At 44.8% G+C, this 16,726-nt stretch overlaps 1 protein-coding gene across 1 annotated transcript in view; it reads right to left on the minus strand.

The window, feature by feature from the left end:
• Cpm (carboxypeptidase M) overlaps positions 1–16,726 on the minus strand; it is a 76,778-nt gene that overhangs the window by 21,421 nt on the left and 38,631 nt on the right. Inside the window, exon 3 of the mRNA XM_045153487.1 lies at positions 5,251–5,348. Coding sequence (XP_045009422.1) covers positions 5,251–5,348 — 98 coding nt within the window. The remainder of the gene's footprint in view (positions 1–5,250; positions 5,349–16,726) is intronic.

The raw sequence follows: 16,726 nt of genomic DNA on the forward strand, positions 1-16,726 counted from the left end.
CCCAAACAGTGTATTTGTGGAGTAAGTCAAAGGCATAGCCGCCTCCAGTGTGTCTGCAGTAACCCTCCCAGTAAGAAATGATTAAACTTCAGCAGGGCGTGGTGGCACATGCCTTTAATCCCAGCACTCGGGAGGCAGAGGTAGGAGGATCGCCCTGAGTTCGAGCCCACCCTGAGACTCCGTAGTGAATTTCAGGTCAGCCTGGGCTAGAGTGAGACCCTACCTTGAAAAAAGCCAAGAAAAAAAAAAAAAGAAATGATTAAACTTCAACTGTGCCTATATAAATTAAGTCTATAACTATGGCTTCTACATGGCAAGATTCCAATGTGTATGCAAACCAGGGCCAGGATGAACTAGAAAAACACCTGATGGTCTCTTTAAAATGAGAAAGGCAGGGCTGGAGAGATGGCTTAGCAGTTAAGGCACTTGCTTGCAAAACCTAAGGACCCATGTTTGACTCTCCAGATCCCAAGTTAGCCAGATGCACAAAGGTGAGGCAAGTGCAAGGTTGCACATGCCCACTAGGTGGTGCAAATGTCTGGAGTCCTATTTCAGTGGCTGAGGCCCTGGTGTGCTAATCCTCCCTCCATTTCTCTCTCTTTCTCTCACCCTTTCTAAAGCATAAAAATAAGAAAATAAAAGGAGGGTTGGAGAGATGGCTTAGCGGTGAAGTGCTTGACTGTGAAACCTAAGGACCCCAGTTTGAGGTCTGATTCCCCAGGACTCACATTAGCTAGATGCACAAGGGGGCACATGTGTCTGGAGTTTGTTTGCAGTGGCTGGAGGCCCAGGTGCGCCCATTCTTTCTCTTGCTATCTGCCTTTCTCTGTCCATCGCTCTCAAATAAATAAATAAAAATAAACAAAAAACTAAAAAATAAATAAATAAATAAATAAAAGGAGAAAGGCAGAACCTCAGAAATACCCACAGAGTTACTGAGCTGCTGCAAAATCATGTGCCATGATACCTACTTTACATGGGTACTTGGGAACTGAACCTGGGCTATCAGGCTTTGCAAACAAGTGCCTTTAACCACTCAGCCATTTCCCCAGAAGCAGATTATTTTTAATAGTAAAAACATTTGGTTCTAAAACAAGGCATTAAAAGGTACAATAGAGGGCTGGAGTGATGTCACTCTTGTTTTTCTCTCAAATAAATTAATAAAAATATTTTTAAAAAGAAGGAAAGCTGAGCATGGGGGCACAGGCCTTTGATCCCAGCACTCTGGAGGCAGAGGTAGGAGGATCACTGAATTCAAGGCCAGCTTGGAACTACAGAGTGAGTTCCAGGTCGGCCTGGGCTAGGAAAAAAGAAAAAAAGGAGGTCAAATGGAAATTCATGGGGGACAGAATTAAGACCTGTGCTGCCAGACCCTGCCATGGAATCAAGTACAACTCACAAAATGTGGTGCCTCCCAGCCCCACCAGGAGGGAGGAAATGTCTGTAAAATAGTGTGGTTACTGTGCAACTCCGCATGTGTGCCTCCTGCAGACATTGACCCTGAACTTCTGGAAATGCTGGAGCTCTTGGGGTCAGATGACACACTTTTTACGAGTATAGCAAGAAACACATGCAGACAAGGTTAACAATCACTGCCCTACATGTTAGCTATATTGCTAGTAGGATTGGAAGCATTGAGAAGTTTTTAAAAGTAAAAATACTTTCAGTTCAAAAAGATCTAAGAGGAACAAGATGGTGGTCAGATTTCATGTTCAGTTCATTAGATTTAGGTCATCCTGTCTTTAGCTCCTAGGGACACAGTATATAAAACCTCAAGTTCAGAATAATGTGTCTTCTTTAAAAAAAAATTCAGCATTTTCATACATGAACATAGTGTAATTTGATCATAATCTCCTTCTATCGCCTTCTTTTCCCCTTCTTCCCCTGCTTCCATGGAACTCTCTTCTTTTCAACTAGTTGAATAATAAATTTCTTAATGGTCTCACAGATCCTGCAGACACAGCCTCCAGCTAGGACACAAAGTCATTAACTCCAGATCCTCACCCCCAAAACACACTGAGTTTCCCCCCCCCCCACCTCATTTCAGTTCTTAGCACTCCTCAAAGAATTAGGATAAGCTAGAGAGCTCAGATTTGACAGGACACAGAACTTCCCAAAGAGAAGGTGCCAGAAGTTTGGAAGAGTGTGGAAAGAGTAAGCAAACTTGGGGCAGGACAGCAAGGTCTCCTGCTGCTCTCTGAAGTTTCCGATCTCAGGGTTAATTTCATTTTCTTTTTTCCTTCCCCCATCTTTTTTTTTTTTTTTTTTTTTGAAGTAAGGTCCCACTGTAGCCTAGGCTGACTTGGAATTCACTATGTAGTTTCAGGGTGGCCTTGAATTTAGGAAACCCTCCTACCTCTGCCTCCCGAGTGCTGGAATTAAAGGCGTGCGCCACCATGCCTGGTTTTAGGATTAATTTCTGGGAGAAGGCTGTGATTTCTGAGATGCCCAGATGACAATAAATAAGTTCCTGGTGACAATGAGTGTCACCTGTCTCTTATTAAAAATGGATTCCAAGCCGGGCATGGTGGTGCACGCCTTTAATCCCATCACTTGGGAGGCAAAGGTTGGAGGATAACTGTGAGTTCGAGGACAGCCTGAGACTACATAGTGAATTCCAGGCCAGCCTGGGCTAGAGGGACACCCTACCTTGAGAAAAAAAAAAAAAAAAGGATTCCAGGGCGCCCTGATCAATAGACTAGTTAGCAAAAGGAAAAGGAAGTCTGGGTAGTTTTGTGTGTAACAAGACAGCTATTTCCTTAAAAGTAACTTGGTCAGGCTCCCAACAATAGACAGTCTTTCTCTCTCTCTTTTTATTTTCTGAGATAGGGTCTCACTCTAGCCCAGGCTGACCTGGAATTCTCTATGTAGTCTCAGGGTGGCCTGGAACTCTCAGTGATTCTCCTACCTCGGCCTCCTGAGTGCTGGGATTAAAGGTGTGTGCTATCATGCCTGGCTCTAGATGGTCTCTTAAAGAATCTATTGTGCTAAAAAAAAAAAAAAAAATCATAGCTGTATTAAACTTCATTCAACCCAAATCAACTTTCTTTCTGGAGGAGGAGGAGTAGTTTGCATCTCAGCTCAGGCTTCAAGAAATACCCTCTTAGCTGGACAGCCTGGGCAGTGTATGCCTGGCAAGGGCAGACTGTATTTGTCATGAAAAGTAGAGGCAGGACCCGAGTTCAAGGAAGGTCAAACCAGGTCAGGAAGCTTGGCATCATTCAGGACACCCCAGGCATCCTATTGCAAATAACAAATGATTTAGCAAGTCAGCAGGTATTTACTGGAATGTGCACGTATGCAGAAATTCCTTAAATGTATGAACTTCATACATTACAATATAAATTTTCTTTACTGTAATAACAGGGAGCTATCTTTCTCTCCTCTTGGCTACCCCTGTGTATGGTGTCCAGTAAAGAGAAAATACTACAATTGTTATGCTTTGTCTGAGCATAAGTAAGAGAGTAAGAGAAGAATGAGAGGTTAGCATCTTCTTGCCAGGCCAGACTGGCTGCATAGGTAAAAGCAGTGAAACTGAATAAAAATAGAGTTCATCTATTCTAATTTGGAAAAGAGGGTAAAACACTATTAAGGAATTTAATAGTATTCGTTGAATGGTGATGAGAGGAAACAGAAATTGGCTAGGCAGTTTAGGGACAGGTCCCCAAAGTGAATAATTTTTTTTTTTATTTTTTATTTTTTTTTAAATTTTTATTTATTTATTTATTTGAGAACGACAGACACAGAGAGAAAGACAGATAGAGGGAGAGAGAGAGAATGGGCACGCCAGGGCTTCCAGCCTCTGCAAACGAACTCCAGACGCGTGCGCCCCCTTGTGCATCTGGCTAACGTGGGACCTGGGGAACCGAGCCTCGAACCGGGGTCCTTAGGCTTCACAGGCAAGCGCTTAACCGCTAGGCCATCTCTCCAGCCCTGAATAATTTTCTATTGGCTAAGTGCTGGAATTGTCCTTGGGCCTGTGGGGAAAATGTCGATCATTACACTTCACTACTGATCAGACATGTCAGCAGGATCTGGTCTTTTCTAATCTCTGTCCTCTTAGGGAATCCTTCCACTGCCTTCCTAGAGAATTAAGATTCCTGGAAGGAGACACCTGAGGCCAGGACTGGACTGGCTAAACTAGCTGCCCATCCATGGGCCCATAAAAATCCACAATGTGCCGGGCGTGGTGGTGCATGCCTTTTATCCCAGCACTTGGGTGGCAGAGGTAGGAGGATCGTCATGAGTTCAAGGCATGAGACATAGTGAATTCCAGGTCAGCCTGAGTTAGAGTGAGACCCTGCTTCAAAAAACCAAAAAACCAAGAAACAAAACAACAGTAACAACAACAAAATCCACAACCTGAGCTTCCAGGTGGGCTTCTCCAAACCCCTCTTTCCTCCCTGGGCAAGAGCTCCACCTTGCATCCTTTTCTTACTTCTGGGGCTTAACACCCCCTTCTCTTCTCCCTTCTAAAGCTTTAAGCTATAATAAATTGTTCCTGAACTTAATCTTCTGGTCTGGATTTCATTCTTTAAATTTATAAGACAAGGATCCAGAAACAGCCCAAATTATTGGTGCGTTGGTATATATTGGGACATTGGCAGAGGAACCCCAACATTCCTGTATCAGTGAGTCTGAAAGAATCCTATATGTGATCACCTGAACTTGAACCTGGAAAGCACTGGGCATTAAGTTAAGAAGCAGTGACAAAAGCCAGATAGCAAGCAGGAGAAGACAGATAGACAGTACTTGCCTAGAGGACCTGGGTCAACCCCCGGCACCACAAAATAACACAAATCCAAATCAAATAAATAATAAGAAAACCAAGAAGCCAGATGTTGGGAGTCTGGATAGCTATTTGGGATCTTCTGCTTGTTTTCCGTTCAAGAGCTCAGAGCTCCTAGGGTGAATCTCCTGAATGCTGAGCAGAGGCAGGAAACCAGCCCAGGAAGGGGAGGATGAGCGGGCTGGCGGCGGCTCAGAGCCCCGCGCGGTGGTTCTTCCAGTCCCAACCCAAAACAGCTCTGGTTACTCTCTGGGGGCACCGAGCACACAGCCAAGCGGCTGTGATGCAGTTGGACCTGGTTTCTGAATTCCCCAGGAGGCCTCACAGGAAGACCTTTCTTGCCTTGCTGCTCTGCTGCGAGACTCCTGCCTGCTTCCTCGTTAGCATGTACACAGAACTCCGGAGAGCTGAGGTGCAGCGTCCCGGGTGACATTCAGATGCACACTCACACATGTACATACCTCATCTCCGTGCATGTTTGCCACGTATTTGAATTCTGGAATTCCAACTTTGTGTTCCCTTGGAAACCGTCCCACAACGAGAACCCACAGGTTTCTACCTTTACAGGGAAGACAAAAAGAGGAAAAAATAAGTTGTCTCTTAAAAAACAACAACTCTGGGAGAATGAGATTAGGGAGAATAAAGATTCTGACTACTTTGACAATTCATGGTGAATTATGGTCACATGACTTACACTGCCATGCTTAAAATGCTCATTTACTGCCAGATTTAAGGAAACTCAATTCAACAGAAACATTTATTATCCTAAAATATGATTTAAAAGGTCTGAACACTATTAGGTTATAGTAATCTTATTTTCCCAAAATTTTTCTACATACCCTGCTCTTGAGAGTCTAGAGTGAAGACACATAATTTTACATAGTTAAGTTACAGTGGATGACTGGGTGGGGAAGGGTGCTGTAACTTTCAGATCAAAGAAAGTGAAACAAACAAAAAACAAAAACCCACAGCTATAAAATGTAGTTCAAGAGAGAGGATTAAAAATTTTTTTTTCTTTATTTATTTGAGACAGAGAGAAAGAGGAAGACAGAAAGAGTGAGTATTGGCATGCCAGAGCCTCCTGCTGCTGCAAAAAAAATTCCAGATGCATGCACCACTTTGTGCATCTGGGCTGTCAGACTTTGTATGCAAGTGCCTTTAACCACCCATCACCCCAGCCCAGGAGAGAGACCTTTTTTTTCTTTTTTTTTGAGGTAGGGTCTCACTCTAGACTAGGCTGACCTGGAATTCACTATGTAGTCTCAGGCTGGCCAGCCTTGAGTTTACAGCAATCCCCCTGAGTGCTGGGATTAAAGGCGTGTGCCACCACACCCGACCATGAGAGATTTAAAAAAATAATCTTTCTTACTGAAGATTTTTTTACATGAATATAATTTGATCATAATCCCCCATTGTGGTTTAAAAATTTATTTATTTTTAAAATTTTTATTTATTTGCAAGCAGAAAGAAATGAAAGACAAAGAGAGAGAGGGAGAGAGAGGAGCCAGGCATGGTGGCGCACATCTCTAATCCCAGCACTTGGGAAGCAGAGGTAGGTGGATCACCATGAATGAGTTCAATGTCTCCCTGAAAGTACATAATGAATTCCAGGTCAGCCTGGACTAGAGCGAAACCCTACTTTAAAAGAGAGAGAGAGAGAGAAAGGAAATGAATGGGTGCGCCAGGGCCTCCAACCTCTGCAAACGAACTCCAGACACATGCCCCACCATGTGCATCTGGCTTATTTGGGCTAATGGAAATTCTAGTGCTCTTCCCATTAACAAAGTTTCTCATTGCTCAAAGAGCTTGGTTTCCAAACCAGTACGAACAAGTAAGTCTAGCTAGGCATGGGTGCATGCCTATAATCCCAGCACTTAGGAAGCTAAGACACGAAGATTGCTATACACATTTGAGGCCAGCCTGGGCTATCTAATAAATACCAAAACAAGTATATAGCAAGACCCTGACAACGACAACAATAACTAATATGTATACTGATCCAAGCTGCAGAGATGGCTCAGCAGTTAAGGCACTTCCCTGCAAAGCCTAAGCACCCTGGTTCAACTCTCCAGTACCCATGTAAAGCCAGATGCACAAGGTGGCACATGGGTCTGGAGTTTGTTTACAGTGGCCCTGGCATGCCCATTCTCTTTCTATCTGCCTCCTTCTCTATCTTTCATAAATAAATAAAATATGTTAAAAAAACTGACCCCCCAATTAAGCAGTACCTTTCAATTTTAAAATTATCATTTTTAATATAGTTTAAAAATCAGAGATTGGGGTGTGGTTTGCCATTTTTCATGTATATACAAAGTTGACATAGCTCTGATAACTAAACTCAATGGGGAGAATCAGCCCTGGGACTTACTCATAATCAGAAAGTATCTTAGGGAAATGTGCCGTGACAGGACAATGCTTTAAACTCAGTAACCGCAGGAATGCTTGGAAAATACCCACAAAATGCAGTTGATCTGACTGATACCTCCTGCTCTATACACTTTTCATTTATTCATTCATCACTCACTCTGGCTCAGACTACAAATAATCCATGTGCTCTATATGCACAGATTTGTTTTTTTGTTTTGGTTTTTTGAGGTAGGGTTTCACTCTAGCTCAGGCTGACCTGGAATTCACTCTGTATTCTCAGGGTGGCCTCGAACTCATGGCGATCCTCCTACCTCTGCCTCCCGAGTGCTGGGATTAAAGGCATGTGCCACCACGCCCGGCAGATTTTTCTTTTCTTTCTTCCTTTTTTTTTTTGAGGTAGGGTCTCAGTCTAGCCCAGGCTGACTAGAATTCACTATGTAGTCTGAGGCTGGCCTCAAACTCACAGCAATCTGTGTGTCACCATAGCTGGCAAGACAGATTTTTTAAAAAATATTTTTATTTATTTATTTGAGAAAAAGAGAGGCAGGTGGGGTGCGGGGGGAGGGAGAGAGAATGGGCATGCCAGGGCCTCCAGCCACTGCAAGCAAACTCCAGATGTATGTGCCACTGTGTGCATCTGGCTTACATGGGTCCTAGGATATTAAACTCTGGTCCTTTGGCTTTGCAGGCAAGTGCCTTAATTGCTAAGCCATTTCTCCAGCCCCAAGGTTTTTTTTTTTTTTTTTTTTTGAGGGAGCGTGCTTGGGATTGATCCCAATAGGCTAATAATGTGTTCTTCTCCCTAAATTTCTGATCTAGTAAAGAAAAAGAATATGCAGATATATAATCACACTACACTGTGACATATCTAATCATAGAAATATTGCAGGGTACTGGTGTGGGTGTAGAATACAAGGAGAAATGGTTAGCCTTTTCCCGGGGAATCCTGACACACTCTATGGATTTACGGTTTCATCGATGAAGCTTCTGAGCGGGGCTCTGGAGGATGACCTGGAGTGTGCCACGTGGAGAAGCAAACTCCCTCTGGTCATCCCGTCAGAGGCCTTTAGTCAGTCAGAACCCTGCATTCCCCAGCAGTGTCAACTCTCTCTGGTCTGGAGCTTCCATCCCACAAAGGTAACATTTTCATGTGAAACAAAGAACTGTTTATGAGTGAACAATATGTTTAAACATATTTCTTTCCGTTTGCTTCTGGGGAAGTCTTTTCTTTTTGTGACTATTAATGCTTTTAAAGCTAGAATAAGCACAGATGGGCCCGGAGTATGGTCTTGTCCTCCACAGGCAAGGGAAACTTTCAGTATCGTACCATACTCATCAACTTTATTCATAATTCCATGTCTAAAACATCTGGCCTATTACATACACGCTAGAGAAGAACGATGAAAGCTGACTTGATATGGATATCCAATATTTAGTTTAAGAAAGGAAGTCAAACCGAAGGGAAGAAGTACTTTGATGGGTAACTCAATCCAAATTTTAGCATAGCTGACCTCTAAGTGAACCGCAAGATGAGAAACTGACCTTGAATGACTTCAATGGCACCAAGCCTGAGAAGGAAAACCAACCAGTGGCTTGCGGAGTACAGGAGCTTCTTGAAGGGTATTACCCTCACTGCCCATGCCAGCTCCTCTGGCCTAGACCAGAGTAAGGGCACAAAAGACAAATCACCTACTCTTTTTTTTTTTAATTTTTTAAAAAATTTATTTGAGAGCGACAGACACAGAGAGAAAGACAGATAGAGGAAGAGAGAGAGAATGGGCGCGCCAGGGCTTCCAGCCTCTGCAAACGAACTCCAGACGTATGCGTCCCCTTGTGCATCTGGCTAACGTGGGACCTGGGGAACTGAGCCTCGAACCAGGGTCCTTAGGCTTCACAGGCAAGTGCTTAACCGCTAAGCCATCTCTCCAGCCCACCTACTCTTTTTTTAAAAAATTTTTTAAAAAATATTTTATTTTATTTATTTTTTTGACAGAGAAAGAGGCAGACAGAGAGAGAATGGGTGCTCCAGGGCCTCCAGCCACTGCAAACAAACTCCAGACGTGTGCACCCCCTTGTGCATCTGGCTAACTTGGGTGCTGGGGAATTGAACATGGGTCCTTTGGCTTTGCAGGCAAATGCCTTAACCGCTAAGCCATCCCTCCAACCCTTTAAAAAAAAAAATTATTGACGACTGCTATACTTACAGAAAATAAACCATGATAATTCCCTCCCCTCCCCCCTTCACAACTCCACACTCGGTCATATCTCCTCCCTCTCTCCATTAGTCTCTCTTTTATTTTGATGTCATCGACTTTCTCTCCTATTATTCGGGTCTTGTGAAGGTATGGCTAGGCACTGCGAGGGCATGGATATAGAGGCCAATTTCTGTCCAGACAGTTGCATTGTAAGGAGTCCTCCCCTTCCTTTGGCTCTTACGTTCTTTCCACCACCTCTTCTGCAATGGACCCTGAACCTTGGAGGGGGTGATAGAGATGTTTCAGTGCTGAACACTCCTCTGCCACTTCTTCTCAGCACTATGTTGCCTTTGGGGTCATCCCAGCAAACCACTTACTTTTAACCACCTGATTGCCAAAGCGAGAGTAATTTGATCCACATTGTCTCTTTCTACCAATGTTAGAAATACAAACGGTATGTCCCAAAGTTCTAGCTAGTCACAGTTGTACAAGCAACTTGTTTGGTTTGTTTTTTTTGAGGTAGTGTCTCTCTCTAGTCTAGCTGACCTGGAATTCCCTATGTAGTCTCAGGCGGGCCTCAAACTCATGGTGATCCTCCTATCTCAGCCTCCTGAGTGCTGGGATTAAAGGTGTGTGCCACCATGCCTGCCTAAGTGAAATGTGAATTCCAGATACTTAGGTAACTGATTTGTGGACTCACTTAGGGTTTTCCACAAGTCCTGGGGATGAGACATGGGTGCCCCCCTGGGTTAGCTTAGAGGATCAGGAAGAGATTTACAGTGTAGAGGACCTTCTAAGATCTATAAGAAGAGAAAGCAGACAGAAAGTGCTACAGAGTGCAGATGAAAATGGAAGGAAAAGCTTGAAAAAGTAAGAATAGCTTCAACAGGTCAAAATAGGAGGGCACGGGAGATGGCTTAGTCACTAGACTCTTGCTTGCATAGCCTGCTGGCCCAGGTTCAGTTTCCTAGTCACTTACATAAAGCCAGTTAGCAGTGGCAAGAGACCTTGGTACATGCACATACACAAACACATGCAAATAATAATGAAAGACATGGGGGATGCCATTTCCATATCAGAGTTACCCAAGATCCTTGGCAAAAGAAAAAGAACAAGAAAGCAAACCACCGCCTACTTGGTAAGCAGCATCCTCCACGCGTGGCTAGGGCCCACAGCATCCAACCAGTCCCTATCAGGGACTCTGAGACCTGGGCAAGGTTGAGGCCACTGAGACTGAGACAGTGAATGTCCGGACAGATGTCGGAGGCATCTCGTTTTGCATGCGATTGCGAGCATGTTTCTATGCTATGAGTTATCCTTACAGGCCTTTTCACATGGCACTCAGTGTCTCATATGAGCATGCTGCCATTTATTCAGCTAGTTTTCTATTGCTAGGGGTCAACAATAAGTAATTCTAGGCAAAGTGACATGTACAGATTTCCTAACATGAAAATGAGTTCAGGGTTGGGGTGACAGCTCAGTGGATAAAGCACTGGGCCAAGTTGAGACCCGCAGCGCCCATGTCAAACCCGGGCTTGGTGGCACACACCTGTAAGTCCAGGTGAGGAAGCAGAGACAGAAGGGTTCCTAGGGCTTGCTGATTAGCTAGTCTACTCGAATTACTGAGCTCTAGGTTCAGTGAGAGAACCTGTCTCAAAAAAAAAAAAAAAAAACAAGACGGAGAGAAACGGAAGAAGATACCCGACATCGACTTCTGGCTTCCATATGCCCATGCCCACATGTAAATGCGCATATTACGCACAAACGCACGAGGGATTTCAAAAAGTTTATTACTATTATTTATTTTATGAGAGAGAGAGAGAATATTGGCCTGCAGGGTCTCTAGCCACTGCAGTCGAACTCCAGATGGGTGTGCTACCCTGTGCACACGTGTCACCTTGTGCATCTGGCTTACACGGGTTCTGGAGAGTTGAACTTGGGTCCTTAGGCTTCACAGGCAAGCACATTAACCGCTAAGCCATCTTTCCAGCCCACAAGGTATTTTAAAACGTGAGAAAATCAGAATGAAAAATTGTAGAACAGACTACCTGTTAGGAACTGGTCGCAGGAGCCACAGATGCAGCTCAGTCAGCAGGGCTTGCTGTGCAAGCATGGGGACCCGAGTTCGCGCTCCAGCACCCACGTACAAAGGGAGGCTGGCTGTAGTTTGTCCAGCAGAATCAGTGAGCGATTCTGTCTCAAAAACAACAACCAAAAGAAAAAACAAAACAAAACCCACAACAATACCCCCCCCTCCCAAAATGAGGGGGCAGGAGAGATTGCTCTGAAGAGAAAGCGCTTGCTGTGGGCACATGTGCAAAGCACTGTATGTTGCGGTGGGTATCCGCACTTCCAGCCTGCCTAGGGAGAGAAGGGAGGTGCAGACAGGAGAACTGCTCTGGCAAATACAGTGGAGAACAAGAGACCCTGCCTCAAACAAGGTGGAAGGACCAACACTTGAAGTTGTCCTCTGCCCGCCACACAGCGCCATGGCATGAACGCACCCACATTCACAAATGTGAGCACACATCCACACTCATGATAAAAAACAAATAAGGGGGAGTGTGATTGAGGAAGACACCTGACACTGACCTCTGGTCTCCACATGAACACACACGTATGCCTACTTGTGAACATACAAAATAACCTACAGCAGCCGGGCGTGGTGGTGCACGCCTTTAATTCCAGCACTAGGGAGGCAGAGGTAGGAGGATCGCTGTGAGTTCAAGGCCACCCTGAGACTACATAGTAAATTCCAGGTAAGCCTGATAGAGTGAGACCCTACCTCAGAAAACCAAAACCAAAAACCAAACAAAAAAAGCCTTAATTTAATTAAAATATTTTATTTGTTTATTTGAGAGAAAGAAAGAGAGAGACAATGGGCCTCTAGCTGCTTTAAACAAACTCTAGATGTGTATACCACTTTGTGCATCTGGCTCACGTGGGTACTGGGGAATCAAACTTGGGTCCTTAGGCTTTGTAGGCAAGCTCCTTAACTGCTAATCCATTTCTCTAGTCCAAGCCTTAATTTGCTTTTAAAAAGGTTTACATCAAACAATGGGGAAGCCCTTACAAGAGCACTCTCAGTGGTAATGGAGCTAAGTTATAAGGTGACAAAACCTGTTATTTCTTTCTAGTTTTCCTTTACAGCTTTTTAACTAACTAAAAGGACAGGGGATGGAAAGATAGCTTAGTGGTTAAGGTGTTTGCCTGCAAAGCCTAAGGAACCAGGTTTGCTTCCATAGTACCCACATGAGCCAGATGCACAGGTGGTGCATGTGTCTAGAATTTGTTTGCAGTGACTGGGAGCACTGGAAAGCCCATTCTTTCTCTATCTGTTTCTTCTTCTCTCTCCTGCCCTCTGTCAAATAAATAAATAAAATGTATTTTTTAATATTTTATTTTTATTTATTTATTTATTAGAGAGAGAGAGAGAGAAAGAAAATGGGCACACCAGGGCCTCCAGCCACTGGAAACGAACTCCAGATATGTGTGCCTTCTTGTGCATCTGGCTAATGTGTATCCTGGAGAATTGAACCTGGGTCCTTTGGCTTTACAGGCAAATGCCTTAACTGCTAAGCCATCCCTCCAGCCCAATTAAAAAAAAATATATATATATATACATATACATATATATATATGTATGTATATTGTTTTTTTAAACTCCATTTTTAAAAAATTTATTTTAGAGCGACAGAGAAAGAGACAGAGAATGGGTGCACCAGGGCCTCCAGCCACTGCAAACGAACTCCAGATGTGTGCACCCCCTTGCGCATCTGGCTAACATGGGTCCTGGGAAATGGGCCGCAAACCAGGGTCCTTAGGCTTCATAGACAAGCGCTTAACCACTAAGCCATCTCTCCAGCCCATATTTTGGTTTTTCAAGGTAGGGTTTCAATCTAACTCAGACTGACCTGGAATTCACTATGTCTTCTCAGGTTGGCTTTGAACTCATGACAATCCTACCTCTGCCTCCCTAGTGCTGTGACTAAAGGTGTACACCACCACACCTGGCTTAAAATATATATTTTTTTAAAGTACAAATGAAGCTATGGAGATGGCTCGGTGGTTAAGAGGGCTTTTTGTGCAAACATGAGGTCCTAAGAGGGCCCAAGACCATGAGAGTTTGGTTCCCCAGCTGCACATGGCTACACATGTCTGTAACTCCAGTCCTCCAGGGGGTGGAGACAGGAGAATCCCTGGGACTTGCTGACTGAAAAAAAAGGCAAAAGCAGCATCTCTGGGTTGAGTGAGAGACTGTCTCACGGAACCAAGCAGATCTGTGAGAAGAGCAGGACCCTCAACGTTCTCCTCTGGCCTCCACTCGTGTGTGCACAGGGCACATGCATCTGTACACATGGGGGTATACAGTACAAACACATCATATCACACTCCACCCCACACATACACACACATGCAGTAAAATACATGCACACACACACACACACACACACACACACACCTAAAATTGTAAATTTCATAATTTGCTAAATCCAGCTAGCATGCGCCAGGCCCTGTGCTGAAAGCACTTCATGGGATTTGATGTTCACAAGCCCTGTGTGGTGAGTCATATCCCAAGGAAAATGATAAATGACAGAATCCGAGTTCAAACTTCGACCTGAGTCTTAGACTTGCGCTCTTACAATGACACTAGACTGCATCAGTCTCCCAGTTCTAGGTGGGCCAGAGCCAGCCGCAGCCTGGTGAAAAGTTCCCAGGCAGTTGGCACCTTGCTGCCACAGTCGGCCCTGGAGCAGGATCCTGCCTACTACTTGGCTTTGACTGATTCAGGGTAAGACACGGACTCAAAGGCTACCAAGGAACATTCCAGACCGGGTGCTGATGTAACAATGTGAACTGATCCCTCTGTGCTGGAAGTTTCCGTAGCATATGCCCAAAGAGAAGCAGTCACGGGGCTCTGCTTTCCCTACGGGTCAGCTGTTCCCTAAATCTGCCTGTTGCATCCCTGGAGCAGAGCTACTGTTTTGTAATGAGGCTCGTGGATGTGTGGTCTGATACACAAAGCTGGGGTACCCAGAGTGCTGGATCAGCTGCTGACTTCTCAGGCTTGTATATTTCTCTGCTGGTCCTGACAAGCAACCCCTGACCTAAGTCAAAGCTTGCGAGCCCTTGACCAGGGCTCGGTGTTTCACTTTCCTCAAAGATCAGAGGGGGGAATAATAGCTCCATTGGGAAAGTTGCTGTACGGTTACCCAGCCATCCTTTATTAACAGTGTTTCTGAGTTCCTTTTACCTTTCTCTTTTCCTTTTTCTTTTTCTTTTTTGTTTTGTTTTTTTGAGGTAAGGTCTCACTCTAGTCCAGGCTGACCTATGTAGTCACTATGTAGTCTCACTATGTAGTCTCAGGGTGGCCTCGAGCTCACAGCGATCCACCTACCTCTGCCTCCCAAGTGCTGGGATTAAAGGTGTGTGCCACCATGCCTGGCTCCTTTTTTCTCAGATCCGATACCAAACCTTCACTTTCCCCTGGGCATAATCCCATGACCACACATACACACACAAGAAGTATCTCACAGATGGCACATTTTTTAGGTCAGTTTACATTATTATACAGTATTGAATTCAGTTTAATCTCAGTCTCCAACTTGACTTGGTCTCTAAAGTTCACATGCTCTCTGGGTGTGAAGTAGAGGAAAAGAGGTTTCTGCTGGATAGGTTACTATAAAACCTAAACCAAATTGCCATGAAAACCAAGCAGATGGTGACAAAACAGACAAAAAGAAAGCATTTCATGTGAGTTCATTCATGTAACTTGGATGGTCAGCAGCTACAGTTATTAGCACTGTTCTGTCACACACCAGGCGATAGTTTCCCTTATCCCCTTAAAGCAGGGGTTCTCCAAGAGCAGCCCCAGGGCCAGCAGCACCAGTGTCATTGGGAACTCGCTACAAGTGCACATTCTTGGGTCCCACCCAGACACACTGATCAGAAACTCCGGGATGTTGTAACAAGCTCTCCTGATGATGTTTGCACATGCAGGGATCAGAACCACTATACCTGGGGAGCCAGTCCATAGTGCTTTGTTCGGTGAACTGCCACACCACACGGCCCATCACCAAGAAATGAAAATATAGATCTCAAAAAAGAAAAATAAAATCAGCCGGGCATGATGGCGCACACCTTTAATCCCAGCACTCGGGAAGCAGAGGTAGGAAGATTGCTGTGAGTTCAAGGCCAGTCTGAGACTACACAGTGAATTCCAGGTGAGCTTGTGCTAAAGCAAAACTCTACCTCAAAAAAAAAAAAAAAAAAAAAAAAAAAATCAGTGAAGGGTGGAGAAGGGGTTTATGAGATCCTAGGCCTCCCAGAGGAGCTGTTGGAGTTCGTGGTTACTGGGAGAGGGAGAGTCATGCTCTTAACCAGTGTAGTCACTGGTAAGCTGTCCATACTCCAGCAAATGGGTAATGGTCATGCAGCAGCCCTAATTCAACTCAGAGGGAGGGGGATAAGAGAGAGTAGTGGAGGGGATACATGCAATCAAATAGATTATATATTGATGTGTGCCTATGAATGTATCAAAAAAAAAGTAAAGGCTGGAGAGATGCTTCTGCCACAGCTCCTGTGGCATCAAGACAGCGCTCACACCCTCCAGGAGCGCGTGGGCCCCATGCTCCAGCCCCTTCCCGGCCCAGTCCCAGTGCGTGCTCTTCCCCAAAGAGCCAACCCGACCCTTCAGAGGTGCGCTGCTCTGCGGGTAGTCTTTGGCCTCATTCATCACAGGTAAAAAAAACCCTCATTCCCCTCCCCTCCCTTCTCCTCTTCTCCTCTCCCCTTCCTTCCCTCCCCTCCCCTCCTCTATTCTTCTCTCTCCTCTCTCTGCTCTCCTCCCTCTTTCTGTTGGCTTATTATTATTTTTATTTTTATGTTTTTTGAGTCCGAGTCACCCTGGCTGGTTTGAATCTCATGGTATAGACCAAGCCCACATCACCTCTCCTGCCTCTGCTTCCTAAGAACGCCACCACACCCAGAGTCCAGCATCTTTTCTCCACTTTTCCTGCTCACCTTTGCCAGCCAGAGTTGGATGCTTCCCTTTGAACCTTTCCAACACCTCTACAAGCCCTCTCTATGGGCTTCTTGTCAGCAAGGCATCGTTACTGCAGAATTTAGTGTGGGCCTGGCACATACACAGTGGCGGACTAATAGATGTTTGCTGAACAAATTAACAAATGGATCAGAGGAGGGCCAGGTGGAGCTGAGGTAACTTCTGGATCAGAGATTAAATGGGGTTGTTTTCCAGTATTGATAGGAAAGTCTGGCTAGCATACAAAGTGATGTTAGGAGTGGGCACAGAAAGGAACTCAGTTTTCTAGGTCAATTCCAGAGAAGATGGGCATTCATGGAGTATTTCCATACC

The sequence above is a fragment of the Jaculus jaculus genome, chromosome 6, assembly GCF_020740685.1.
Source record: "Jaculus jaculus isolate mJacJac1 chromosome 6, mJacJac1.mat.Y.cur, whole genome shotgun sequence".
NCBI classification, from domain to species: Eukaryota; Metazoa; Chordata; class Mammalia; order Rodentia; family Dipodidae; genus Jaculus; species Jaculus jaculus.